Source organism: Lutra lutra, chromosome 8 (assembly GCF_902655055.1).
Source record: "Lutra lutra chromosome 8, mLutLut1.2, whole genome shotgun sequence".
NCBI lineage: Eukaryota > Metazoa > Chordata > Mammalia > Carnivora > Mustelidae > Lutra > Lutra lutra.
In genome coordinates, this window is record NC_062285.1 from 96,624,184 (window position 1) to 96,651,965 (window position 27,782).

Genomic DNA, 27,782 nt, shown 5'->3' on the forward strand with positions numbered 1-27,782 from the left:
GCACCCCCTAAGAGTTTTTATCAGAAGACACAAACACTGCTTTTATTTTTTTAATATGTATATAAGATGGTGGATGTTAACTAAATTTATTGCGGTAATTATTTTACAATCTATGGAAGTCAAAGTATGATGCTGTACACCTTAAACTTACACAATGTTGTATGTCAATTATATCTCAATAAAACTGGGAAAAATAAAAAAAGAAAATACATTGCTGGCTTTATTTATTTTTATTAAATTTTATTTTTTATAAACATATAATATATTTTTATCCCCAGGGGTACATGTCTATGAATTGCCAGGTTTACACACTTCACAGCACTCACCATAGCACACACGCTCCCCAATGTCCACAACCCCACCCCCCCAGCCCCCTTCCCCCTATCAACCCTCAGTTTTTGTGAGATTAAGAGTCACCTATGGTCTGTCTCCCTCCCAATCCCATCTTGTTTCATCTACTCTTCTCCTACCCCCTAACCCTCCATGTTGCATCTCCTCTCCCTCATATCAGGGAGATCATATGATAGTTGTCTTTCTCTGATTGACTTATTTTGCTAAGCATGATACCCTCTAGTTCCATCCACGTCGTCGCAAATGGCAAGATTTCATTTCTTTTGATGGCTGCATAGTATTCCATTGTGTATATATACCACATCTTCTTTATCCATTCGTCTGTTGATGGACATCTAGGTTCTTTCCATAGTTTGGCTATTGTAGACATTGCTGCTATAAACATTTGGGTGCACGTGCCCCTTCGGATCACTACGTTTGTATCTTTAGGGTAGATGCCCAGCGGTGAAATTGCTGGGTCATAGGGTAGTTCTATTTTCAACATTTTGAGGAACCTCCATGCTGTTTTCCAGAGTGGTTGCACCAGCTTGCATTCCCACCAACAGTGTAGGAGGGTTCCCCTTTCTCCGCATCCTCGCCAGCATCTGTCCTTTCCTGACTTGTTAATTTTAGCCATTCTGACTGGTGTGAGGTGATATCTCATTGTGGTTTTGATTTGTATTTCCCTGATGCCAAGTGATATGGAGCACGTTTTCATGTGTCTGTTGGCCATCCGGATGTCTTCTTTGCAGAAATGTCTGTTCATGTCTTCTGCCCATTTCTTGATTGGATTCTTTGTTCTTTGGGTGTTGAGTTTGCTAAGTTCTTTATAGATTTTGGACACTAGCCCTTTATCTGATATGTCATTTGCAAATATCTTCTCCCATTCTGTCAGTTGTCTTTTGGTTTTGTTCACTGTTTCCTTTGCTGAGCAAAAGCTTTTGATCTTCATAAAATCCCAATAGTTCATTTTTGCCCTTGCTCCCCTTGCCTTTGGCGATGTTCCTAGGAAGATGTTGCTGCCACTGAGGTCAAAGAGGTTGCTGCCTGTGTTCTCCTCAAGGATTTTGATGGATTCCTTTCTCACATTGAGGTCCTTCATCCATTTTGAGTCTATTTTCGTGTGTGGTGTAAGGAAATGATCCAATTTCATTTATCTGCATGTGGCTGTCCAATTTTCCCAACACCATTTATTGAAGAGGCTGTCTTTTTTCCATTGGACATTCTTCCCTGCTTTGTCGAAGATGAGTTGACCATAGAGTTGAGGGTCTATTTCTGGGCTCTCTATTCTGTTCCATTGATCTATGTGTCTGTTTTTGTGCCAGTACCATGCTGTCTTGATGATGACAGCTTTGTAATAGAGCTTGAAGTCCGGAATTGTGATGCCACCAACTTTGGCTTTCTTTTTCAATATTCCTTTGGCTATTCGAGGTCTTTTCTGGTTCCATATAAATTTTAGGATTATTTGTTCCATTTCTTTGAAAAAAATGGATGGTACTTTGATCGGAATTGCATTAAATGTGTAGATTGCTTTAGGTAGCATAGACATTTTCACAATATTTATTCTTCCAATCCAGGAGCATGGAATATTTTTCCATTTCTTTGTGTCTTCCTCAATTTCTTTCATGAGTACTTTATAGTTTTCTGTGTATAGATTCTTAGCCTCTTTGGTTAGGTTTATTCCTAGGTATCTTATAGTTTTGGGTGCAATTGTAAATGGGATTGACTCCTTAATTTCTCTTTCTTCTGTCTTGTTGTTGGTGTAGAGAAATGCAACTGATTTCTGTGCATTGATTTTATATCCTGACACTTTACTGAATTCCTGTACAAGTTCTAGCAGTTTTGGAGTGGAGTCTTTTGGGTTTTCCACATATAGTATCATATCATCTGCGAAGAGTGATAGTTTGACTTCTTCTTTGCCGATTTGGATGCCTTTAATTTCCTTTTGTTGTCTGATTGCTGAGGCTAGGACTTCTAGTACTATGTTGAATAGCAGTGGTGATAAGGGACATCCCTGCCGTGTTCCTGACCTTAGCGGAAAAGCTTTCAGTTTTTCTCCATTGAGAATGATATTTGCGGTGGGTTTTTCATAGATGGCTTTGATAATGCTGGCTTTATTTTTATTAATGGTTAAATTCTCTTAAAATTTCTTGTCTGATAATAACATCACTATGACAGACTTTTTTCAGCTACTATTTTCTTGTCACATCTTTTTGTATCCATTGATTTTAACCTGTGAGTCTTTGCATAGGTGTGTCTCCTATGTGATGTCAAGATCATTTTGATTCTGATAATCTAGGTCTTTTAATTGATGAGGTTTTTTAACATACATTGTTTGTGTCCTGTTGTATTTGGACATAAACTACTATCTTGTATTGTGTTTTCTATCTATACTTCTGTTTTTCTTTCTTTTCTCCTTTCCTGGCTCTTGTTAGATGAGCAAAAAATTTCCATCTCCCCACCACCTTTCTGGTTCCTGATGTGAAGGTTATAGATCATGTTTCTCTGATTTGGGAGGCCAACTTTAATTTTTAAAATAACATATCTAGCATATATAACAACTCAATATATTTTTTTCTGACAGTGTCTGAAGTTATTCAATAGTTCTTTTTTAAAGATTTTATTTATTGAGCGAGAGAGCATGTGGGAGACAGCACAAGCAGGGCGAGGGACAAAGGGTGAAGCAGACTCCCCACTGAGCAGAAGTCTGATTCAGAGCTTGATCCTGGGACTCCAGGATCATGACCTGAGCCAAAGGCCAATGCTTAACTCACTGAGCCACCCAGGTGACCCTTCAATAGTTCTATCATACTCCAGAACAGAATCTTAGCACAGGCTATTTCCAGCATTCCAGCTTTATCACACTGGCTTTTGCCCACGTTTATTGATTCATGGTGGCAATACAATAGCCCTAACTCCATTAGGTATCAAGTTTACATTCAAAACAGTAAAAAGGAGAGGGGGAGAAAGGTTATAGCTATCCTGTTTATTAAGAAAGCAAAAGTTTTCCCATATTCTACTGTGGAAATTTCAGCTAAGTTGCATTGGCCAGAACCAAGTCATGATCCTATCCTTGATGCAAAGGAAGTTAGGAAAACTAAGGCAACAAAGTGTTTGCCAATAGATCAGGATTCTACTCTCACTTTAGGTAAAACTTGAATACAGCTCTTAAAGGGGGAAGAAAATGCATCCCTTATACCATGACCTGGAGCAAATCACTTTCCTCCATTGTAAAATTAGCACATTGGATTAGGTTAACTATATTGGATATTTGAAGTGATGAAAATCTCCATAAGGATAATAATAGCAGAATAGAAGATATCTGAGAAATATTGAAAAGAAGCCGAGCCTGGGTAAGTCAGTCAGTCTGGCTCTTGATTTCAGCTCTGGTTGTGATCTCAGGTCCACTGTTGGCTTGTGCTCAGCTCAGAATCTGCTTAAGTTTCTCTCTTCCTCTCCCTTTGCTCTTGCCCCTGCTTGTGCTTCTAAATAAATAAATAAATAAAATCTTTTTAAGAAAAGAAATATTTAAAGGAAAATTCAACAAGTCTGAGATTGAATGAACCTAGGCTTTTTAACAATTTGTATTTTTTTTCCTTTCATTTTTGTTTCAACACTACCTAGTAAACACTTAGATCTCAATTCCAATTTATTTCACTTGTTTATTCAAAGATTTGTGTGGTGGGACCAGCATTGTTTTACCACCAACCTGTTTAGCATTAGGTTTCTCCTTCTGTGGGGAGGAAGGAAGAAAGCAAGCAAGCAAGCAAGAAAGAGAGGCAGACAAACAGAAATAGAATAAAAGGAAGGGAGGGAGGGACTTGGATTCATAGGTCCTTCTTAGTTCTGAAATTCGTTGACTCTTTTTTTAACAATTCAATTCAGCCAACATTCATTAAATACCTTATTCAACTAAGGCATTCTTCCAGATGCTATGGGGATATAAAGATGAGGAAAATGTGTTCCTTGACCTTAAGGAATTCAGAGTATAGAAGGTATGATATAAGGGTTTATCATCATTATTATCACTACTACCATCCTTATCACCTATGTTCATTTTCTTCAGACCTGCTTCCTCCAAGGCCAATCTTAACTGTTGGAGCTGTTGAAGCTGTTGGAGCCTAGTGTAGAGATCGTTTGTAACTTCACCCCCGGTATTTCTGTTCCTGGATCCATGTAGTTGGGGTTGTTTCTTGATGAAGGGAGACAGCGTACAGAAAAAGGAGTGAGTGGCAGAATTAGCTTCATTTTTTGGAGTCAATGATAATGAGACGAGCTGGGGATACAACAGCCTGCCAGTCAGAACCCAAGCTCCTTGATAATAGCTTACTTAATGCAAGAGATGAAACATTTCTTCTTGACTCTGAGTGAGGAGAAGACATTTTTAAAAACTGGTAATGCTCACTATTGAACAATTTAATCACCGAACTGGCTATGTGGAAAGCTTAACCAGAGTTGACTAATACATTTTAAATCTTACCGCTTTTGAGCTTAGAATTCAGAACAAGGCTGGTTCTGAAGTAAGCCTGGCTTAGAAAGATGCCGTCTCCAGAGTCCCTGCTCTCCAAAAAGGTGGATGACAGCTTTTTGATACCACAGGTGAACATCCACGGGAGGCAACATTTGCTTATGTCTATACTTTCTGTGCTGGGTATTCTCTTTGCTTCTCCAGATCTATTTACCACCCTTTCTAACCCTGCTCTCTGCTCTAGTGGGTGATGTTTATTGGCCATTCCAATGGTACCTCCTCCCCTCTGACTTCCAGTTGAGCTGAACCAGTGGTAGGCCCCACCAAGAGATCTAAGGTCAAGGGAGATGTAACATTAGGATTTATTTTCCAAAATCTCTCCACTGTATGCATGAAGGCTACAGCTGATTCAGGCAGTCTTCTCCAACAGCTACAAATCTCTCTCTCTCTTTCTCTCTCTGAGTTTTAGTAATTGGTTTTTCCCTTTACCCCTCAAACTTGCCCTACAGTGCTTCATCATCTTCTGTTAGTTTCTCTTAACCCTGTCTAAACGCCCATAAATGGTTACTCTATTATATATTCTATTTCCCCGTTGAGTGTACCATCTCTTCCCTGCCAGGTTCTAACTGATACATATTCCCAGAGATTCCAATGTAATATCTGTACTTCTAAGGATTACCAGCTCCCCCATCTCTCATACTGTATATATACTTTCTAATTTGAGTTGATACTTATAAAGCATGTATCTCAGGGGCTGGCGCATAATACTATGTGCTCAATAACTGTTGGCTTCTTTCCATTCCTCCATTTGAGGTAAATACTATCATCTCTATTTTTTTCAACAGGTCCCATTGAAGTTCAGTAACTCTTGCCCAGAATGGCACAGTTGAGTCTCAAATGACAGAGCTGGGTTTCAAACCAAGATCTGTCACACTACACCTTACCATGCCACCTCTCACTACATGATAATGAAATCTTATTAACATTTGTCTTATTCATTTCTATTTACTATAGTAGCACCCATGCAGTAGTTGCAGTAAAAATATTTGTTGGATAGGAGAATAAATAAATTCTGTCATCATCGATACATTTATTTAGTTGCTGTGTAAATTGTTGGGAAAAAGGGTTAAGATTACTAATTTTGAGTCCCATTAGCTCCATAAAAAGCAGTTTTTGAGGTGCGTGGGTGGCTCAGGTGGCTTAGAATCTGGCTCTTGATCTCAGCTCAGGTCTTGATCTCAGGGTCCTGAGTTCAAGCCCGGGTAGGGTTTCACGCTGGGCATAGAGCCTACTTTAAAAAAAAAAAAAAAGCAGTTTTTGATATTGAAAAATACTTTCACGCATATTAATGTTATTATATTTGGCTGAAGTCCAGCTCTTCACATGGATTTTATATTCCAATTTCATCTTCAGTAATTTCCAGAAATGAATCATTCAAAACACAAAGATAAATGCATTTTACATAGCACAGAAAAAGACCACTTGTATCAAACAATACACCTTAAAACCATGATGAGAAATGTCTGTTTTTATTTTTATTTTTATTTTTTTAAAATATTTTATTTATTTATTTGACAGACAGAGATCACAAGTAGGCAGAGAGGCAGGCAGAGAGAGAGGAGGAAGCAGGCTCCCCGCTGAGCAGAGAGCCCGATGCGGGGCTCGATCCCAGGACCCTGGGATCATGACCTGAGCCGATGGCAGAGGCTTTAACCCACTGAGCTACCCAGGTGCCCCGAAATGTCTGTTTTTTAAACACAATTCACACAAGTGCTGAAAAATAGTTTATGGCAAACTACAGCTTAGCCTTCACAGGTTTTTATTTTTCAGTCAGGTGTGTGACTCATTATTATTACAGGTTTCTAAATATCAAGCCCCATCCTGAGTCCAAAGTATGGCTAAACTGCATTAAAAAAATCTTAATTTAAGGCTTTCTATTTTTTAAACATTTAATTTATTATTATTATTATTATTTTTAGTAGGCTCCATGCCCAGCATGGGGCCTGAACTTACAACCTGAGATTGAGACTTGAGCAGAGATCAAGAGTTGGCCCCTCAACCAACTGAGCCACCAGATGCCCCTACTATTATTTTTTTTTTAGAGTAAGCTCTATGCCAACTTGGGACTTGAACTCACAACCCCAAGATCAAGAGTCACATGTTCTACTGACTGAGTGAGCCAGGCATCTCTATGCTTTCCTATTATTAAAAATAAAGTTGAAATTCTGTCTTGATAATAAAGTTAATAAATACAAGCTGTAGCAATATTAAAAACAGAGAAATGTATATATAAGAAATTAAAATACTCATAATCCCATTATGAGTTCAAATATTAATATCATATCATTAATATCATTCAAAAATGGTATTAACATTTGAACATGTTTCTATGCAGTATTTTGTCTGTACATAATTGAGATAAACTTTTTTTTTTGGCCAGTTGCTAATCTCCCTGGAAGTATGTGCATGACCCTGTGCTATAATTTTTTTTTAAGATTTTATTTTTTCATTTGACAGAGAGAGAGAGAGCACACGCATGACCAGGGGAAAGGCAGAGAGCGAAGTAGATACCTTGCTAAGCAGGGAGCCTGATGTGGGGTTTGATCCCAGGACTCTGGGATCATGACCTGAGCTGAAAGCAGATGCTTAACCAACTGAGCCACCCAGATGTCCTGACCATAGGCTATAAATTTAATGTTGCAGCTCTGGACTTTGAATCTCAAGGGAATGTATAAAAAAAGAGCAACACTTAGAGTTGGTACGAGGTGACTGAGCTTAGTCAAAGATGTGGCATCTAGCAATGAGCTGAGCAACCATTAATGGTGGAGTTCAGTAGAGTGACGGCAATGGTCTAGCGGCAACAATGCCGGCAGTAGCTTCCTAAGCAGTTTATCTCTGCAGCATGATCCTGACTTATTTTGCTTCTGCCTATTTTCCAAAAGGGGTTCTCAAGGCTTGAGTCAATTTTCTGAGTTCACTGATATTCTCACAATGCATATCCTTATTGTTTAGGCCAATTTGAGTTTTGTTTCTTTTACTTGCAGCCAAATGCAATCCAAATGATATAACAGGGCAAATACCGTATACACAATGCCAATGATAATGCCAACGTTACACAATTTATGACTTATAAAACCTGTACTTTTACACGGTACCGTTTAAAAGAATTCGGTAACAGGGAGTGCACTGTTTGAAAGGTGGAACTGGGGCCACCTGGCTGGCTCAGTCACAGAGCATGCGACTCTTGATCTCAGGATTGTGAGCTCAAGCCCCATGTGCATTCAGCCTACTTAACAAACAAAAAAATGTGGAACTGACTGATTCAAGGAGTGGCAATCAAGGGTGTAATGCCCCATTTCTCTGGCATTGCAATAAGTCTTTCTTATTTAGCCATAGCAAATTGGTTTAACTAATTATTTGGTTTAAACCCATTGGTTTAAATAATTATTTCTGGAGAGTGCATATGTATTCATTGGGATATGGAAAGATAACAGAGTATATATTTTTATATTTTTTAAATTAATTTATTTTTTAAAGGTTTTATTTATTTGATACAGAGACAGAGAGCACAAGTAGGCAGAGCAGCAAGCAGAAGGAGAGGGAGAAGCAGGCTCTCTGCTGAGCAGGGAGCCCAATGTGGGGCTCAATCCCAGGACCATGGGATCATGACCTGAACCAAAGGCAGCCACTTAACCGACTGAGCCACCCAGGAGTCCCTATATATTTTATTTAAAAAACAGAAAAGTTAAGAGTAACTAATATTTAATATAGGAATAGTGTCCCCACTCAATTCATGTCAAATGACTTCATGTTATTAAGGTATGTGGCAGGCATAAATATAGGTTTCCTGGGGGTTGATATATCCATATTTGGGGAGATTTCTTAAAGAAAAATAACAAAAAATTATGAACAAAAAATAACATATAAAAGCAAATTGTTATTTAGAAGAAGAAAAGAAACAAAGGAATTTCAATTTCATGTGATTTTCTCTTTAAAAGAATATGTAGCAAGTTGAGGGGCACCCGGGTGGCTTAGTTAGTTAAGTGCCTGCCTTCCCCTTAGGTCATAATTCCAGGGTCCTGGGATTGAGTCCCATATCAGATGCCCTGCTCAGCAGGGGGTCTGCTTCTTCCTTTGCCCCTCCCCCTGCTTATGTTCTTTTTCTCTCTCTTTACCATGCTCTCTCACTCTCTCTTGAATAAATAACAAAATCTTTTAAAAAAGAATATATAGCAAGTTGATAATTTTATATGCCTCATTATGTAGTATATTCACGCTGGTAGAGAGTTCCATTTTGACAAAGCATTAATGAGAACCAAATTTTTCACTTGTAATTCTGAATGTCTCTTTACAGACTAATTTTCAAAAGAATAGTATCTAATTTCCATACATTTCAAACTTTGTTTCTCCTCCAGTACCCACATACTTCTATTGCCTAGCATGGTTGGACACACTCAGATCACCATATGACCTCTGGCTTTGTATTTTCCTATCACAGAAGCTGGATGAGTTGCAAAGTGGGAATAAAAATATTTCTGGAAAGCATTCCTGTGTTAGGATGGTTAACAATAACTTATACACAAATATTTTCCATTAAGTCCAAATTAAATGTAATCCCTGATTCGACTTCCACTCAGATGCAAAAATATGGCTGTTGCCACGCCAACCCCTATCTAACACAAAGGGGAGTATGTATGATAGAGAGGAAAGTGGCGTGGAAAGGAATAGTGGTTTTAGACAAATTATGGAAGGGGCCCATGAAAGCAAGGGATTTTGAATAATTAACATTTTTTACTTCCCACATAATTGCTCCTGTTGGAGGTAGGCCTGAGGAAAGACGGGGACTCTCTCCCCAACACAGAGGATTCTAAAGGGATTCCTTTATACAGGCATTCAGTACACTGCACTTGCTGTGTATTATGATACAGGGCAGCTTATGAGAGCCCAGTTACATAAACTTGGTGATTTTTATTTTCTCGCTTTAACTAAGTTGACCACTACAAAATGCCCAAGTGTTTTAAAAATCCTAAGAAACCATGGCTCATAACTAATACTAGTAATGGAAGTACATGTGAAAGACAAGAAAGTGTCAGAGCCAATACTTAATTCTGATATGAATTCCTGTCAGTCCCATAAGGAGATGAAAACAAGGATGATGTAATCAGATTTGATAAAAGCAGGACCCAAAATTTCAAGGCTATTTGAAATACGGATTTATATCCACTAATGATAATATGAGGCCATTATAACAGCCATGCATTTAAAAAATCTTATTTATTGGAGTGCTTGGGTGGCTCAGTCAGTTAAGCAACTGACTCTTGATTTCAACTCAAGTCATGACCTCGGGGTTGTGAGATTGAGCTCCACATCAGGCTTCATGCTCAACACAGAGTCTGCTTAAGATTGCCCTCTGCCCCTCCCCCGCTCATGCTCACTCTCTCTCTATAAAATAAATAAATAAAATCTTTTTAAAAACCTTGTTTATTTCATCCTTCAAAATTATATATTTGTATGGGTGTTTATGGTATAAAAATGTTAATATAAAATGCTTTATAAAGTAATATTTACATTTATGTATACTATGGCTGCATGTTTAAAATGTTAAGGGTATTTTTTAAAGTTTGGGGAGCAGGGGCACGTGGGTAGTGAAGTTGGTTGGGTGTCCAACTCTTGGTTTCAGCTCAGGTGGTGATCTGAGGGTCATGGGATCAAGCCCCATATCTGGCTCCATACTCAGCACAGTCTGCTTGAGATTCTCTCTCCCTCTCACTCTGCCCCTTTCACTCATGCTCTGCCTCTCAAATAAATAAATATTTTTAAAAATTTTTAAAAATATAAATTTGAGGAGCATAGAGCTAAATTATGACCTATAGTATGTTAAAACCAAAATCGTATTTCTATGGAGATTATGCCATCGACTGACTTGAAGTAAGTCACAATGATACATGTGTCAAATATTTATGGATTTGGATTTGCCTTCTCCAGCCATCAGGTCTTTTTCTATGTGTTGTCATCCAATAGGTGGAATGTGTTGGACAAGCCTTGGGGTATCTGCTTAGTTCAGAGCAATTGTCTTTTACTGACAACTGTCCACTCTTTCCTAACTCACAGAGTAGACTTTGTAAGCTGTGTTTTTACTCTATGACTCCATCTCCTTAGACTAACTTGATTGGACTAAAAGTAGACTCCTATAAAAATTGAGCTAATCAGTTGCTAGTTCTTTAGATTTTGTGACTGAAACTTAAAACAGATAGCCATTTTCCTGAATGGTGCTTGTTTGAACTCTGGAGCTGAGGTTGCCACTGTTGCATAGACATGTGCATGGAAAAGGAGAGAAAGTTCTTCTGTATAGAGAAGGACATGTACAGAACACCTTAGAACATTATTTACCTCCTCCCAACCTCTTTGGTACTCTTCTTAAATATTTTGATTTTATATTCTTTATATCGTTGGAACGATGTAATTGTGGAAAGGACAGGGTCGCAGACAAAGAATGTGGGCAGCCTCTAGAAGATGGAAAAGGCAAACAACTGTACTTGCCTCTAGAGCTTCCAGAAGGAATGCAGACCTGCCAACATCCTGATTTTGGCCCAGTGAGATCCATTCTGGACTTCTGATCTCCAGAACTATAAGATAATGAATTTCTGTGGTTTCAACCCACTACATTTCTGGTAATACCATTGTCAAGTTGCTCTCAAGGCACTGTGGACTTTGAATTCTGTGTAGATTTGAATAATAGAATTTCAAAACTGAGGGGGACCTTCATGGAGGACTTGAGGTAAAGGACTTGCCTAAGGCTACTTAGCTGGTCAGTTGTAAAGTCAGGATAAAAACCCAAATCTCTAATCTTTCATCTATGTACATTAATGACTTATAAGATGTCTAACAAAGAGGGTGGTATGTAGAAGCACTGATGAATAAGTGGAGAGTTTTTAATTTTTGTTATTATTATTATTATGCATTTTCTTTTGTAAACTACAATATTTCATTTCTTGAACATTGCTAAGTAAGCAGGTACCCTGTAACAACATTTTATTTTTTATTATTATTTTTCCTCAGAGAGAGAGCTGGGGAGGGAGAGAGAGAGAGACAATAAGCAAAGGGGTGGGAGGGGCAGAGGGTGAAAGAGAATTTTAAGCAGGCTCCATTCCCAGCCCAACACAGGGCCCAATCTCATGATCCTGAGATGACGACCTGAGCTGAAATCAAGAGTCAGATGGTTAAGGAACTGAGCCACCCAGACACCACTATAACATTTTAAAATCATCAAAAAGCCAGCCAGGGAGTGAGGAATTACCTGGTCAAGATGTAGAAAGGATAGGCCTATATATTCAGAGTGCTTTTGCATTTCAGATTCAAAAGAGATGGCTGAGAGGTTACCCTAATCCAGGGTGATCCATGAGATACTAATACTCATTAGTATCTGGAGATGCCTTGCAGAAAATAATGAAAATCCTCTATGGAAATAAAAATTATCCTAGGACTCATATTATTTCTTCAAGTATTTCAATTATGATGTCCTGCACACAATGATAGGTAATAAGACAACGTGAGTGAGAAACAGTGTAAGTAACACAACAAATAGGGTTGCCTCAGTGGCTCAGTTGGTAAAGCATCCAACTCTTGATTTTGGCTCAGGTTGTGAGATCTCTGGGTTGTGAGATTGAGCCCTGTGTTGGGCTGGGCATGGAGCCTGCTGAAGATTGTCTCTCTTTCCCCTCTGCCTGACCCTCGCCTCTCTCTCTTTCCAAACAAAACAAAACAAAACAAAACAAAACAAAAAAAACACAACAAATACCTAAAACAAAGGACCAACAATACACTCAATGGGACTCCAGATATTGGAATTAGCAGAAACCCAGATTGTATACCAACAATGACAACTACAAAGAGATGAAAGCCAGGACTCACTGTTTTGATAGAATGCTATAAAAATGAATGTAACAGATTTTAAAAAGAAACAGATAGAAATTCTAAAACTTAAAATTACCAAAAAACCCCACCCCAAAACCAAAATTAATAGCTAAATAGATGTCTGACATCATGGGAGAGAGACTTAGTAATCTATTTTTTCGTTTCTATTTTTTTTTTTTTTAACACAAGGTCTCTACCCCACGTGGGGCTTGAACTCATGACCCCAAGATCAAGAGTCGCATGCTCTACTGACTGAGCCAGCCAGACAACCCATTATTTTTTATTTATTTATTTTAATTTCTATTTGAGAATTAATCACCTAGAAAATATCTCAGAAAAAAAGCTATTAAAAATGAAGAATGAAGAGATTAAAAAAAGAGAAGGTAAGAGAAATAGTGGGTAGTATAGATTTAACATATATTTGTTGGAGTTTTAGAGGGAGAGAAGAGTGGGGCAGAAGCAATATTTGAAGAGGTAAAGGCTGAGTATTTTCCAGAACTCATGAAAGGCATCAATCAATGTATTCAAGAGGATCAGTGAGTCCCAAGCATCATAAATAAAAAGAAATGTACTTCCAAACATACATAGTAAAAGAGCAGGAAGCCAAAGTCTAAGAGAAAAAAATCTTAAAAGCAGCCAGAGCCAGGGGGAAAAACCCCAATGACCTCCAAAGAAACCGTCACACTGACCGCTGATTTTTCATAGGCAATGGTAGAAGTCAGAACTCTGGAATGATTTTTAAGTGTACTAAAAAGAACATAAACTGCCCCTACATCAAATCTCCCCTCTCCTGCCTCCTTTTTCACTTACAAGGACCCTTATGATTACTTTGGATCTACCAGGAAATGAAGGATAAGCCAAACTCCTTAATTTAATCATACCTGTGAAGTCCCTTTTCCAATGTAAAATAATAAAGTCAGAGGTTCTGGGGATTGGGATACAGACATCTATCATGGGCCTATGGTGCCCAATCTAAAAATGGGTCTCGCCCCTTCTCATGAGTTGCTTTTGTCTTCCATAAAGCCCCATGGAAAAAAGAGAATCAGTATTTCCAAGAAGTAGAAGAGGATGGGGGCATTTTGCATATTACCTCATTTATACTACCATCAACCTTCAACCTTGGTGATGTACATATTATTACAAGTCTGAAGATTCTGAAATTGAACATGAGAGAGAGGTTAGGGTCAGCGTCCGGACCGCAGCTGACCATCTAGCTGGTAAACTGACGGACTAGTAATTGGTATCCACATCACCACACTGGTCTGTAAGACTCCAACGAAGCTTCTTCCAACATACCAAGTACAGGTGGATCTTCTTTGGCTTATCATTGTGTGAGCAATTTCTGTATCTTAGCCAACACACTCTAATTTGGTGGTTTTTCAAATGGGTGAAAAAGAAATAGAGAAGGAGTAAGGCTTCTAACCGGAGAGACATCTTTGAATAAAATATTGGTGGCAGAAACTGGTCTCAATTGATCACGTGATCCCGGTTAAATCACTCACCTTCTATTTGGCCTCAGTCCCCTCATTTGAAAAATAGATGTTTGGAGCTAATGACGCCTTTTCCAGTTCCCTTCTCGCTCAGACATTCGATGGTTCTAAGAGAGAAGCCCCTTGCCTCAAGATGCCTCTATCGTGCTGGGTGGGCTCTAGGATGGCTGCATTCAAGTTGGAGGCGTTTGAAGTATTCAGAGAAAAACCAACTGCGATATGAGGGGGTAAAAATGAAGGGCAACGAACGGGGGAAGAGGAGATGAAAGGAGACGGTGACGGGAGATAGAGATGCAAACATAAATGGCATGCAAATAACCTAAGTAGCTTGCAAATTACCCAAGATAACAAGCCACGGGAATCCCGCGTTTACTAGGCAGATGAAACTGTGGGTCTCTGAGGATGCGGGGATAAGAACATTGTTTTCGCTCTCAAGGCGCTCACAGAATGCTGGGTTACACTCCGTATTTAATCACGGACATAAAACTTCCACCTCTCTAGAAGCCTTGGCTGTGAGAACCGTGAGAAAAACTGAGAAATGAAAATAGTATAAAACGTTTGAATGTGCCAGAGGCAACGTGAAAACACCGTCTCTGGAAAGAGCTTGGACGTGCCCCCCAAGCCCCAGGCCTAACCTACACACACAAAAGAAGCCGCCTCCGCCAGCAGAGACGCAGGCTTTTTCTCTGCGCCCGCCGAGCGGCCGGGCTGCAGAGAAGACCGCCGCCCCCGGCCACCCCCGCCTCGTCCCTCGGGCCTCGGAAGTGACGCAGAGCGCCCCGCCCCCGCCGCTAGATCCGCTGCTGCTGCCGCGGCGGGCAGACCTGCAGGAGGCGGCGGCGGCCTCGGCCGAGAGAAGATGGCGGACGGTGTGGACCACATAGACATTTACGCGGATGTGGGCGAAGAGTTCAACCAGGTACGTGAGGGCCCGTGCCCACGCCGCTGAAGCGGGCGGCGCTGCGGTCCGGACGCAGACCCGGGGCCCGCCGCAGGCTGCGAGCCGGCGCCGCTGCAGACCGTGCGCCCTTGCCGCCTTGTGGGCCGCGCCGTCCGACCCCGGCGCGGCGCCCCCCTCGCCCCTCGTTCTACCGCGTCGTTTCGCAGGCCGCGGATGATGCGGCCCGCCGCGGGGCCCGGAGCGCGGACGCGGGCCGCCGTGCAGCCGCCGCCGGCCCCTCCCTCGCCGCCGCCACCCTCCCCATTGTTGGCGGCCAGCGGGCGCTTCCCGCCGCGCTAGGCCCGGGCGGTGGGGCCGCGTGTGCGCGGCGGGGGAGAACGGGCCGCCGCCGCCGCCGCGCCCCCTCCCCCGCTGCCGGGCCAAGCAGGAAGCCCAGCGGGGCGCGCGCCGGCCGCCGCCTCTCCCCCGGCCCTGCAGCTCGGGCTCCGATTCCTTTCGTCGCTCCATTTTGTCTCCCCGGCCGCGCACGGTCGCCTCATGGAAGGCCGCATTCATGGCCCTTTGTATCCCGCGCGCCCAGTTTCCTGGGCTCCTGCTCGCGTTTGCGACAGGTTTCGGCGTGGCGTCTTCTTCCTCCTCTCCTCACACTTTCTGAAGGCGGCTTCGGTGTGGGCACGTTTGCAACAAGTCCTTTGACTTTTGCACCATCGTTCGTGCTTAAAAGTCGGTCCGCAGGCCTTGCCTCGGTGGTCGGGGTCTTGCAGTGCTTTTGAGGCCCAGTTGTTCTTGGCTTTTGTGATGAAAATACCTGTGAAGGTAGATGGCCTGAGCCGGGGGAAGACTTGGAAGCGTGTTGGTTGGATGGGGGGGGGGGGGGGGGTAGCTCACCAAGAGATAAGAGGGGTGATTAAAATAAAAGAACGTTGACCCGAAATTCTTTTAGTATAGTTTAAAGGGATGTAAATAAGACCTGATTTTCGGAAGCGAATGTAAAATGCCTTCCGAGGGATCTGCTAATTTAGGTTTTGGAAGGTTGGAGAAAGTGAGAATGGAAGGTTTTTCCGGTATCTCACAAGCCACAGAAGAACTAGCCGCGGAGCTGTGATGTCTGATGTTGGACATCCTTGCAAAAGATCTCGTTTGTTACTAGAGTAGTGACGTGTAAGCGCTAAGCCTGCTGTTCCCATCTTTACTGCCTTTATGTAGTAACACATTTTTAAAAATTAAATTGTGCCTAACTGTAGTGCACCTAAATGCTTTATTTTTTTTACAGTCCAGGTCCGTAAGAGAAGCTTGATATAAATTTAGTGGTTAATGTGTTTTTCTTTTTTTTTCCACCCACAACATTCAGGACTTTATTTCTGACTAGAGGCTCAAGATTTTTTTTTTTTAAGATTTTATTTATTTATTTGACTGAGAGAGATCACAAGTAGGCAGAGAGGCAGGCAGAGAGAGAGAGGAGGAAGCAGGCTCCCCGCTGGGCAGAGAGCCCCTGCGGGGCTCGATCCTAGGACCCTGAGATCATGACCTAAGCCAGAAGGCAGAGGCTTAACCCACTGAGCCACCCAGGCGCCCCAAGGCCTCAAGATTTTTTTAAAAAAGAGAGAAAGCTAGAAATCCTTAACAGTTCTTATTTTCCGGAATGACTTTGTGCTTTTCTGGTTTAAGTATTTGAAAAAGAAAAATATTTTTCAGTTAGCTGTAAATTGTTGCTACTCTGTTAAAGACTGGATATTGTAATCAAATGCTAAGTTTTAAATTTTTCGTTCTTTTTATTGTGTTTATATTTTGGATCGGTGAAGCCTGAGTTGTGTCAATGGCAAATCAGAAAATGATCTTGGGCACTGCAATCAGATTGTAATGCTTTTAAGATCAGTAGACAAAGACCTCTAGGAAATGTCTTTTTATTTATCAAATGGATAGAACATTCCATCCAAAAGAGAATGTTCAAGACTATCTTCATCAGGTTTTCTTAAAAAGAAAATGCATTTGCTTTGCTTTTTTCCCCATGATAAAAGAAGAATTGGGGTGCAGTTTTAGAATTTGAGCTTTCTTCAGGACCTCTTCATGAAAGATGTTTTTTAAAGCTTTCCCATACTTAATTTGGGATGACCGTTTCTTTAATACACATAGTTGGAAGGAGTGATGCTTGCTTATCCTTGTGCAGTAACTAGTGCTGACTGAGCAGGAGGTAAGAAGAGATTAAAATTTTGTGGCCCAGATAAGGAACTATTTTATAGGGTTCTCTTAAAAATGTAGCTCTCTGTTGATGTAAACTTAACAGCGTTTTGTCTCTCACATATTGTATAATTTTTCCAGTAAAATCTTTATACTTTTGAAAAGATTAATGGGATTAAATAGAGGCTTTGTTTTTGTTATTATTTTGCATATCATTGGCTTTTATAATCTGCTTGCTGTGGTAATTCCTGTACAAAATATGTCCACAAAAAGATAGTTGGTCGTTTTCAAGGTCCATCCTCTTTATAAAAATGTTACTGTTACTGAAATATTTTTCTGAAAATTGATCAAAATTAGAAGCAACTACAGAATTACTGATCTAATTTTCACTTTATTGTGAGCTGGTAACCTTATTTCTACTGGCTGCTATAGTAAACTATGACTCTTACTGTAGTTGGGTTAAGTGTTTTACTAATTATAACCAATCTTGTCTTATTTTGGCTTCTAAACTGCTGTAAACCTTCAAAAAAAAAAATCCTTGTTCTTCACTGTGAGCTGCAGATTTAATTGCATTTGTGCACTTTGAAATTCTCTGTAGTCTGTATTTTCCCTTTTAATTGGTACTTTATGAAGCTTTTTTTTCCCCCCAGGTGTGATTTTGGTTAAGGACAGATTAAACTTATATCAGAAAGTATGAGACAGTCAGCTGTCTTAGGAGAAGAAAATTTGGGAATGGGGTGAGAATAAATTTAGTGAAACTCTACGGTTCCTTTCTTCACCAGATGAATTTAGAATGAATAAAGTTGGAGAAAGAGAGAAGGCACAAGGGACTTGGCTATTCTTTATGGGTGCTCTTTAGTTCTTAAATTAAAGGTCTTTGGATATAACCAAATTGAGAACAGTTAGTTGCTCCAGTGGAAGGAGAATTTGAACTACTTCCAAACCTCTACATTACTTGAATTTGGAGTTGAGAAGAAAACAGTTCTGTTTCAGCCTCTGTAGTATGTCTCAGTACAGGTTGAGCTGGGATTTGTACTCTCATGGTAGTTAGCAACCCTGCTATTTAACAAATACAGACTTTTTAATTTTGACCAAGACCAAATAAAAAATTTTCAAACTCAGTTGTTAAAAATACATTTCTTGATTATCTATTATTATATGCCAACAAGGAGGTTTACAAAATTCAGATAGTCTCTACTCTTAAAACGCGTTGTAATGGGGGGTGAGAGACATCTACATAACTAAAACACTCTGACAGGTCGCATATTATAAAACTCCTTTGTATCCTTGTAGAATTTTTATTGATGGGGAAAGTAAAAAATACTAGCAACCTGAGGAAAGTTTACACTGTATACATTTAAGTGTGTGTTTTGCATGTTTGGAGATGAAAAGCTCTTACTATCGAATTTAGTTATTGATCTGTCTAGTGGTAGGTCACTGGTAACAGTGCTTAGTACTTTGACCACTGAGTTTTAAAATGAAAATGTATATAGGTTGTGGCTGGGAAAAAAATTCCTTTAGAAATTAAGGACCTAGACATCCTTGTAAGTCAACTTGCCTTTATTTCGTGAATCAGTATATTTTATATTTAATCATTATGTATCTATTCTAGCCAGTTGTCTAGCCGATTTTGGAAAATAAGTTTCTTGGGCAAATGTCAGTGAAAACCTTATTTTTGGTAAATTTATATTTAATAGAAAATCCTCTGAGATAAGGTTGTAAGGTTGAGAATGAGGTAGGTAGAGATTGACTCAGAAACTTTGGTAGAAATACTTAGGGGAGTAGAGCTCTTCCCATTCAGTTTTACAATTTATGAGGGTAGTTTATTCAACTGCCTGTGAATTGTCCACCATTTGTGGTTCATGTGGCATATTTTTAGTACCAGGTTGGCTTCTTTACCATTAGTTGACCTTTTTACAGGGATTACAAACTAATTTTCAAATGTACTCAGAACACAAGTAGATAAAGATCAGAAAACGATGTATTTTCTATAAAGGTAAATATGAATTAGATGATCTTCTACTGGATATTGCATGCTGGTATTTTTCTTCCTTGATATAGAATACATTTTGTAAATGTAAATGTAAAATGTAAACCTACCCCTTTTTATTTCTCCAAATGAAAATGGCTTATACGTTCCTTTCTCTCTTTTCTTCTCCTCTTCCTCCTTCTCCTCCTTCTCTTTTAAGTAGAGGGGCTTTGAAACAAGTGGCCCTTGCTGTACCATTACTGGTACTCTCATGTAATGCAGGGATGCTATTATTACAATTTAGGATCACCAAAAGCCATGTTGGGCTTGTCAGGGAGAATGAAGAGTTTTGTATGGTTATTCCATGGTCAGCCCAGCGGTGGTATACAGAATGTATGTATATACAGGACATCTGTGATACTAAAATTTTGTGGGAAGTGATTAAAGAAAATATGTCTAAATATAAGTGCTTGGAGGGAAGAAAAAACATTGCCTATAAAAGGGAGTTAATAGAATTTTGGTTATTTTACTATCCATGTTGTTTTAAACTGTTTTTTCTAATATGGCAACAGCTACTTGTATATCATGTAGAACATAATCTTGAAGTGTAAAATCTTAAAAGGATGCCTTGCCATTAGAATGATTGTAGCTATTTAGAGTGTAGGGAAGGAGAAATATTACTGGATTTTTTTTTTTTTTAACGAACTCTGAGAACTATTATTTTATTGGAAGTTACATGTTATGTGCAGCTCTATCAATAGATTAGTTATTATGAAAAGCAGATAGACTGGGCAGCATTTGGCATCTAAAATAGTTAGAGGGGCAGTGTTGATTTTTGTTTGTTTTTGAGTGCCATTAAAATTTCTTAAAGATGATAAATGAGAAGATTCTTTCCATAATAGAACTTGACACTGCTGACCATTTCTCTCTGACACAGTAGAAGCGATTTATTTTTTGTTCAGTACATGTTCAGAGCTCACCTTCTTTGTATATGACCTGTGATACACATTTTGCATAGTTTCAGAATATGTGTTTTCCCCCTTTTTAAAATGGGAACAGAAAGTAGATGTGTTCTGTATCTTTTTTTAATATGGAGGATAGATGTGATATGCTGAAGCTGAAAAGGAGGATTACTGATACCTCAAGAGTATGTGCTTTGAATTGCATTTTTAGTAATGGCAGCAAATGTATTCAGATTCATTAATATTTTTTCACCACGTCCAAATGCATACCGTTGGGGCTAGAAGTACAGGCTGTGGCCTTGGAACAGAGCGAAGCTAACTAGTCCACATGGATATCAAACCCCAGGACCCTGGTCTCAATTAGCATCATACTTCAATTGGAAGCAGTCCAACTACCAGACAAAATGGCTGATCCTAAATATTGGTAGAATCATATCAATGTGGAAAATTGGTTGGTGTCAACATAGGAATTCGTGGACGGACAAAAATAGTAAGTGATTGTGATTCACCAGGTTAGTGTAGCTGCGATTATGCTTGTAAATTATTGTCTACTTATGTACACATTTTCCTAGATTCACAACTAATGAAAAATCAAATGATGTGTTAAACCTGTTTCATGAAAGTATAAATTTAAATAATCCTTGCATTCTTTTTTACTCTCCCTCAGACCATATATTGTGATTATAGTCTCTACTGAGGAGGATGGAAACACAACTCCCTTTGAATAATAATAATAATTCCACTTGATGTACAGAACTGGATTGCAAGAGTTTAAAATGCCCACTGCCCCTTGTGGGAATCTTTTTAGTGTCTTAAGTGTATGGAACCACTGCTGCAACTACGCTACCTGAAGCTTCAGCTACACTGAAACTTCATAACAAAACTTAAACTCCTTTTTCCTAATTTTTACTGTCACTGCAATTTGAGCATGTTACTTTGTTTAACAAAAATTCAGTTATAAAATATTATTTTGATATTGCTGTACAAACAAAATAAAATCAAGGCATAATTTAGTTATTTGTGGTCTTAGTTTTTGCCCATTGCTAAAGATGGCTTTGTTCTGTGACTTAACCTAGAGATCTTGGATTCCTTATTAGATAAGTCTTACAGACATTCTACCTCATAACAAAATGTTATGTAAAGATGCTGTTATGTAATTAGTAAATTGGTTGACTCAGTTATGCAGAAGATTACCTGAAGATGACTTTGTAAATTTCAGATTCCTTTAGCTATGTGTATAATTGTTATTTTCCCTTTTAGGTTTTTTCCACTTTAAAAAAAAATCTTTACTGCTCTTCTGGATAACAAAGCAAAGCTATGTTCTCTTGGGGCCTATAATAACAATATTTTGTTGATCTCTTTATAGTCCTGTTACAAATGCTTTCCTTTGGGTCATTTGTCTAACACCTATTACTCCTTAAAACTATTAGAACTTTTAGCTCCTCCTTATGTGCCATTTATATAGCAGTTCCTCCTTAATAAATTATATTAATGAGAGGATATAACCCAGTATCTGGGCTCTCAAGTTTGTTGTTTTTTTATTGTAATTCTCTACTTTTATTATCTCAAATTTTCTACCTCATAAGAAAAATGAAATAGTTCACATTGATTTAGATACTTAGTGATGGAAGGTGAAGGAAGATAAAAGTAGTTTTTTCTTCTGATTCTGGCTAGTCAAGCCTGTGGCCCTTACAAAGGGCAGTTTAAATGGTGTTGAGTGTTCTGCCAGCGTCTGTATTTCATTTTTCTTGTAATTATTTATGGTAGAACCCTTCTTTTTCATTTTTCTCCTGTGTAGATTTCTGTTTCTTGTTTGCTTTCCTTTTTTGCTTGCTTACCATTCAGGCATGTAAGTGGCATCCACTGGCATTGTTTTTATCCTGCTGGTGATACTCAGTGGCAGAGCTTTACTAGATCCTTGTTCATATCATCTTTCTCTTGCTGATTGACTAGATATCCCTTGCTAAATTGACTAGAGATCTAAGCGGTCAGGTAAGCATTAACTCTGTTGACTGAGAAAAATGAAACTATTGCTGGATACTAATTTGGATAGTTTTATGCATATTTTATTTATTTCTCTTTTCCTTGTTCATTTGTAATGACATTTGGAATAATTTATGTACCCACATTTCTTCATCTCTTCCCTTTGGCTTAGCTCACTGTGCTTTTTTCTAAAACTAATACCTTTCACAGTGTTGGGAAACAAGATACTGAATACCATAGAAAATAATAGTTGTATTTGCCTGCAGTTAAATATTAAAGATTTATAATGGCTCTGACTTTTGTTCGTGATATTTTTGTGTCATTTTTTAAAAGCCCATCTCTTTGCATTCATTTATTGTTACTTCTACTCTAAGAGTATTGTACTTCCAAGGAAAGTTTTACATCACTACCTGTTTTGTCTCCATATCATTCTTATCCCTGAGGAATGTTATTTCCTATATTACAATATACGTAAGTGGGAAAATAGGATTTATTGTACAGAAACTCACTTTATATAGGTACCATTCAAGAAAACATCTGTGAAGTAAAGAGAAGATTTTTACTGAGATCTTTGGGGCTTTATCTTCTAGCAGATTTTTAAAACAAAATAGTTGAATGAGTTTGTATTCCAGTCTGTTTAGTGGTAGTTTGACTGTTGTATAATTTAGAGCATTATTTCTGTGTCTCAGGAAGCTGAATATGGTGGGCATGATCAGATAGATTTGTATGATGATGTCATCTCTCCATCTGCAAATAATGGAGATGCCCCAGAAGACCGTGATTACATGGATACTCTCCCACCAACTGTTGGTGATGATGTGGGTAAAGGAGCAGCACCAAATGTTGTCTATACGTATACTGGAAAGAGAATTGCATTGTATATTGGAAACCTAACATGGGTAAGTAAACTTAACATATGAATTAAATTATTGGTAGTTGGTTTTGAACTGTTCAAGTAGTTAACTTGTTCCGGTTTTATAAAATAAAAATTTGAAGATTTGATGTTCTGTATGCTTGTTTATGCAATGAAGAGAGAAATTCAAGTATATTTAAACATTATAAATTCTAAATCTAGTTTTGAATTTTGTGGTCATTCACCTTGTTTTGGTAGACATTCCAGTTAAATATAATTCAGTTATTTTGAGTTTAAATCAGATATTCTTTATATTTTACTACTTCTACACTTCTCCTATCCTAGTTTTACAAAGAAAAATACGTAAAGTCTGGAACCAGGATTCAGAACTCTAGGAACAACAGTTTGATCTGGGGTTTTTAAATTTTTCATTATTAGGCTCCTGGCTGGGTCAGTCAGAAGAGTGTGCAGCTCTTGGTCTCAGGGTTGTGAGTTGGAGCCCCATATTAGGTGTGGAGATTACTTAAAAAAGTAAAATCCTTTTTAAAAGAAGTTTTCATTATCTAATTTATATTACAAACTTACTGAATTTTATTTCTGCTTTTAAATTTGAAATCTCATTTATGGAAACACTGCTATATACTTTGTATTTTAATTTGGGTTTTTTTATGAGATTATTGATTGGGCGTTTCATTAACTGGGCATTCAGTGTATATTTATGATTTTATTAGCATTAAATCTTAAAATTCATTGAAACAGCCATATAGAATCTTTATATCTCTGCTTAGAAGCATTTAGTACATACATTTGAAAGTTTAAAAGTTGTCTAGAAATCAAAATCTGTCATCCTTCTTTCCTTGGTAGAATTTTAAAATGTTCACATTTAAAAAAAAAATTAGTCTCCAACCACTAAGTCTGAGCAATTTTATAATGTTGGAGAGAGTATCAGTAGTATCAATATCAGGAGTGTGATTGCTAAAGAAGACTGAATCTTAGATTGTCCATCTATTATTTTTGTGATCTTGGACAAGCTTTAAATTTCTCCACTGAACCATGTGTGAAAGGGGAATAGTGATAGGACTTACAGGATTGTTTTAAGAGTTAAATATTTGATATAAAGTATACATGATAGGTACTCAGTACATGTTAGTGTTGTTTTTTAATCTTACACTCAAACATAAGGTAGATTTATTTTCTGAAATAATTTCCTTTAAGGAAAGAAGTGGTAAGTGAGATTGGTTTTATTAAAAACTTAATATCATAGGAGTTTAAAGTTTGGAGAGACCAGAAAGTCTTTAAGAATTAAATTTTTTTTTTTTTTGGAAATGAATCTTACCTCCAAGGATATATACCTTCTGATTTCTGAAACTTTTATCAGGGGATGAAGTTATGTCCTCAAGTGCTTTTATACCATTTAAAAATTAAAGATTAACTGACAGTAACTCTGCTTAGATTTGCACTGAACATAAACTGTCTTGTTTGTTCTGAGTTTACTCTTAAAAACAAGTTTAAACAATACAAATCTTGGCTATGTTTTGATGGTTAATGAGGGGGAAATGTCTTGCAGTGGACAACAGATGAAGACTTAACCGAAGCAGTGCATTCTTTGGGAGTAAATGATATTTTGGAGATAAAATTCTTTGAAAACCGGGCAAATGGCCAGTCAAAGGGGTAAGAATTTTAATTTCATTTTTTCCCCTAATAAGTTAGTACCTAGTGATTATAATTTTGGGAGTAACTATTCTTAATGCTAACTGTGTGCACGCTTTATTATCCACATTGGCAAAAGGATCTTGGGCAGAGATTCCCTTCATTTCACTCATTTCATTTACCCTGTGTTCTAACTTAATAAAACTAGTGCAGTTGGAAGTGTGGACAGATTAGATTAGATGTATTTAATTTTCCTGGGTTTGAGTTTTCTCCATTTGTGGTTGAAATGATTATTGAAAAGACAGTTTGAAGAAGCATTATCCTGTGATTCAGGGATGGGGAAAGATGGGCAACTAGAGAATTATGTAAAATGAATGTTTTGTTTAATTTAACTGTTAAATTATATAAATGAGATAGGATCATTAGAGCAGCATTATAAAATATAGGTACCCAGAGATAGGAAAATAAAAAGCCACAAGGTCACCATCCATACACGATCACTCTTAAGATTTTAGTGAATATGCTTGTAGGTTTTTCCCTAGTGCTCATAGCATATATTTAGTGCAAAAAAAATTAAAAGAACAGGATTATAATTCACATGTTTCATAACATGAGTAAAACATATCCATAAATTCACTTCGTTGCTAATGTCATAATTCTTTCCATCATACCTTGTGGGTTTTCAGTCTTGCTATAAATAATATTCCAGAGGCATCACTATGTATAAACCTTCAGGTGCAGATATTGGATTTTTTTTTTTTTTTTTTTTTAGATTTTATTTATTTATTTGTCATAGAGAGAGAAGCGAGAGTGAGCACAGGCAGACAGAGTGGCAGGCAGAGGCAGAGGGAGAAGCAGGCTCCCTGCCAAGCAAGGAGCCCGATGTGGGGACTCTATCCCAGGACACTGGGATCATGACCTGAGCCGAAGGCAGCTGCTTAACCAACTGAGCCACCCAGGCGTCCCCAGATTTTGGATTTTTTTAAGATAAATTGCTAGATGCAAAATAATAAGGAATATGCCTTAGTCTGCTTTATGTTCAGGGTATCAGTTTACATTAAGAATATTTTGTAAATATATGGGGTATCCAAGCACTTCTTATGAACTTCACTTCTATTACCTGGTCCTGAGCCACTACTATCTCTTACTGAACTTTTGTAATAGCCTGGTGTTCTTGCTTTCACCCTAAATCCCCTGCAGCTTATGTTACTGCACAATGTAAATACTGGAAAAAAGTGACATCAATATTTGTCTGTTCAGGTCTTCTTCTAATGGTCCCCTCTCCCTTAGAGTAAAAGACAGAATCTTAACTGTGCCCTAGAAGGCACTGTGTGACCTGTTCCACCTGTCTGACCTTAGATCCTACACCATTCTTTGCCTTCTTTATGCTGTTTCAGCCACATTTATCTCTGCTGTTCTTCAGATATTCCTACGTAGGATTTTTACACTAGTAGTTTCTTATTCTTTGTTGGTTTTACCCCCAAATATCCACATGGCTCTCTTTCACTTCATTCAGGCCTCTGTTGACAGAGTTCTCTTTCCTCATCATTCTATGCAAAATATTACTTTCTGCTCCTTTCACTCTGTTTTGTTTTTTCTTTATTACAGTGTATTTTCCTAATTGGTCTCGTCTCCATTAGATCGTAACCTCTATGAGAGGAAGGATTTTGTTTTGATCACTTCTTGTGTCCCTAGCCCTGGATTGGGTCTGGGATATAGGTGGTGGTGTTCCATAAATGTTTGTTAAATTAATGAATTCATTAAATTGTTTCTGAGTGTTGTGACCCAGGATAATCTTGAGTCACACAGTAGAATTAGTTGACTAGAATAAGGGATCTAGTTAAAGGGCCATTTTGAACATTAGGAAGACCACCTAAGAGCCCTTCTGAGAATAATTTAGAATATCCTATAACTGTATGAAATTGGTAGCCATTTGGGTTTTTTTTTTTTCTCATTTTTTCCTTCTTTCTCTTTTTTTAAATTTTTTTAAAAATTTAATTGCGATATAATTCTTTTTTTAATTTATTTTTCTTAATTGAGATATAATTCACATCCATAAAATTTGCCTTTTAAAAATGTTCAGTTTGGGACGCCTTGTTGGCTCAGTTAGTTAAGTGTCTGCCTTCAGTTCAGGTCATGATCCCAGAGTCCGAGGACTGAGTCCTACATGGGGCTGCTTGCTCAGTGGGGATCCTGCTTCTCCCTCTGCCTGCTGCTCCCGCTGCTTGTACGTGCACACACTTTCTCCCTCTCTCTCTGACCAATAAACAAAAATCTTTTAAAAAATAAATAAAAAATAAAAATGTTCAGTCTGATGGTTTTTAGTATATTTATTATCACTGTCTAATTGCAGAACATTTCATCATCCCCAGAAGAAATCGCATACCCATTAACAGTTTATTTCTATGGTTTTGCTTATTCTAAACATTTCATATAAATAGAATCATGTAGTATGTGGTTCTTCATGACTGACTTTTACTCAGCATAATGTTTTCAAGATTCAGCCATGTTGTAGCATATATCAGTATTCTTTTTATGGCTGAATACCATATGGATATACTACATCTTTATTCCATCCATCATTTGATAGACATTAGGGTTGTTTCCACTTTTGCTATTGTCAATAATGCCCCTATGAATATTCTTTTACCAGTTTTGTATAAACACATATTCAGTTCTGTTAGGTGTGTGTGTTTATATATACTCAATAGTGGAATTATTGGACTATATGTTAACTCTGTATTTAACCTTTGAAGGAATTGCCACATGATTTATCAAAGTAACCATACCATTTTACATGCCTGTCAGTAGTGTATGAAATTTTAAATTTCTCCACATCCTCATCAACACTTTTTATCTTTTTGATTATAGCCATCCTAGTGGATATGAAACAGCATCTCATTGTGGTTTTGATTTACATTGCCCTGATAGTTAGTGATGTTGGGCGTCTTTTCACAGTGGCATTATTCATAATAACCAACAAATGGAAACAACCTAAATGTCTATCAACTGATGGGATCTTTTTTTTAAATGTGCTATATCCATATGAAATACTCCTCAGCTATAAAAACACATTAAGTAATG

At 38.2% G+C, this 27,782-nt stretch overlaps 1 protein-coding gene and 1 long non-coding RNA gene across 6 annotated transcripts in view; one reads left to right on the forward strand and one right to left on the reverse strand.

Moving 5' to 3' along the window:
* Nucleotides 1-11,284: 11,284 nt before the first annotated feature.
* On the reverse strand, nucleotides 11,285-14,512 carry LOC125106352 (uncharacterized). Its single transcript, XR_007129311.1, has 3 exons — nucleotides 14,215-14,512; nucleotides 13,803-14,073; nucleotides 11,285-11,424 (listed from the first exon to the last, which is right to left on the reverse strand). It is a non-coding gene; the product is annotated as an uncharacterized LOC125106352 (long non-coding RNA).
* A 455-nt stretch (nucleotides 14,513-14,967) lies between these two features.
* Nucleotides 14,968-27,782, forward strand: part of CPSF6 (cleavage and polyadenylation specific factor 6) — a 30,560-nt gene continuing 17,745 nt past the window's right edge. For all 5 annotated transcript variants that reach the window (XM_047740246.1, XM_047740245.1, XM_047740247.1 and 2 more), the window contains exons 1-3: nucleotides 14,968-15,121; nucleotides 22,885-23,094; nucleotides 24,616-24,719. In XM_047740246.1, the coding sequence (XP_047596202.1) occupies nucleotides 15,062-15,121; nucleotides 22,885-23,094; nucleotides 24,616-24,719 (374 nt within the window). In that variant the 5' untranslated portion in view covers nucleotides 14,968-15,061. The remainder of the gene's footprint in view (nucleotides 15,122-22,884; nucleotides 23,095-24,615; nucleotides 24,720-27,782) is intronic.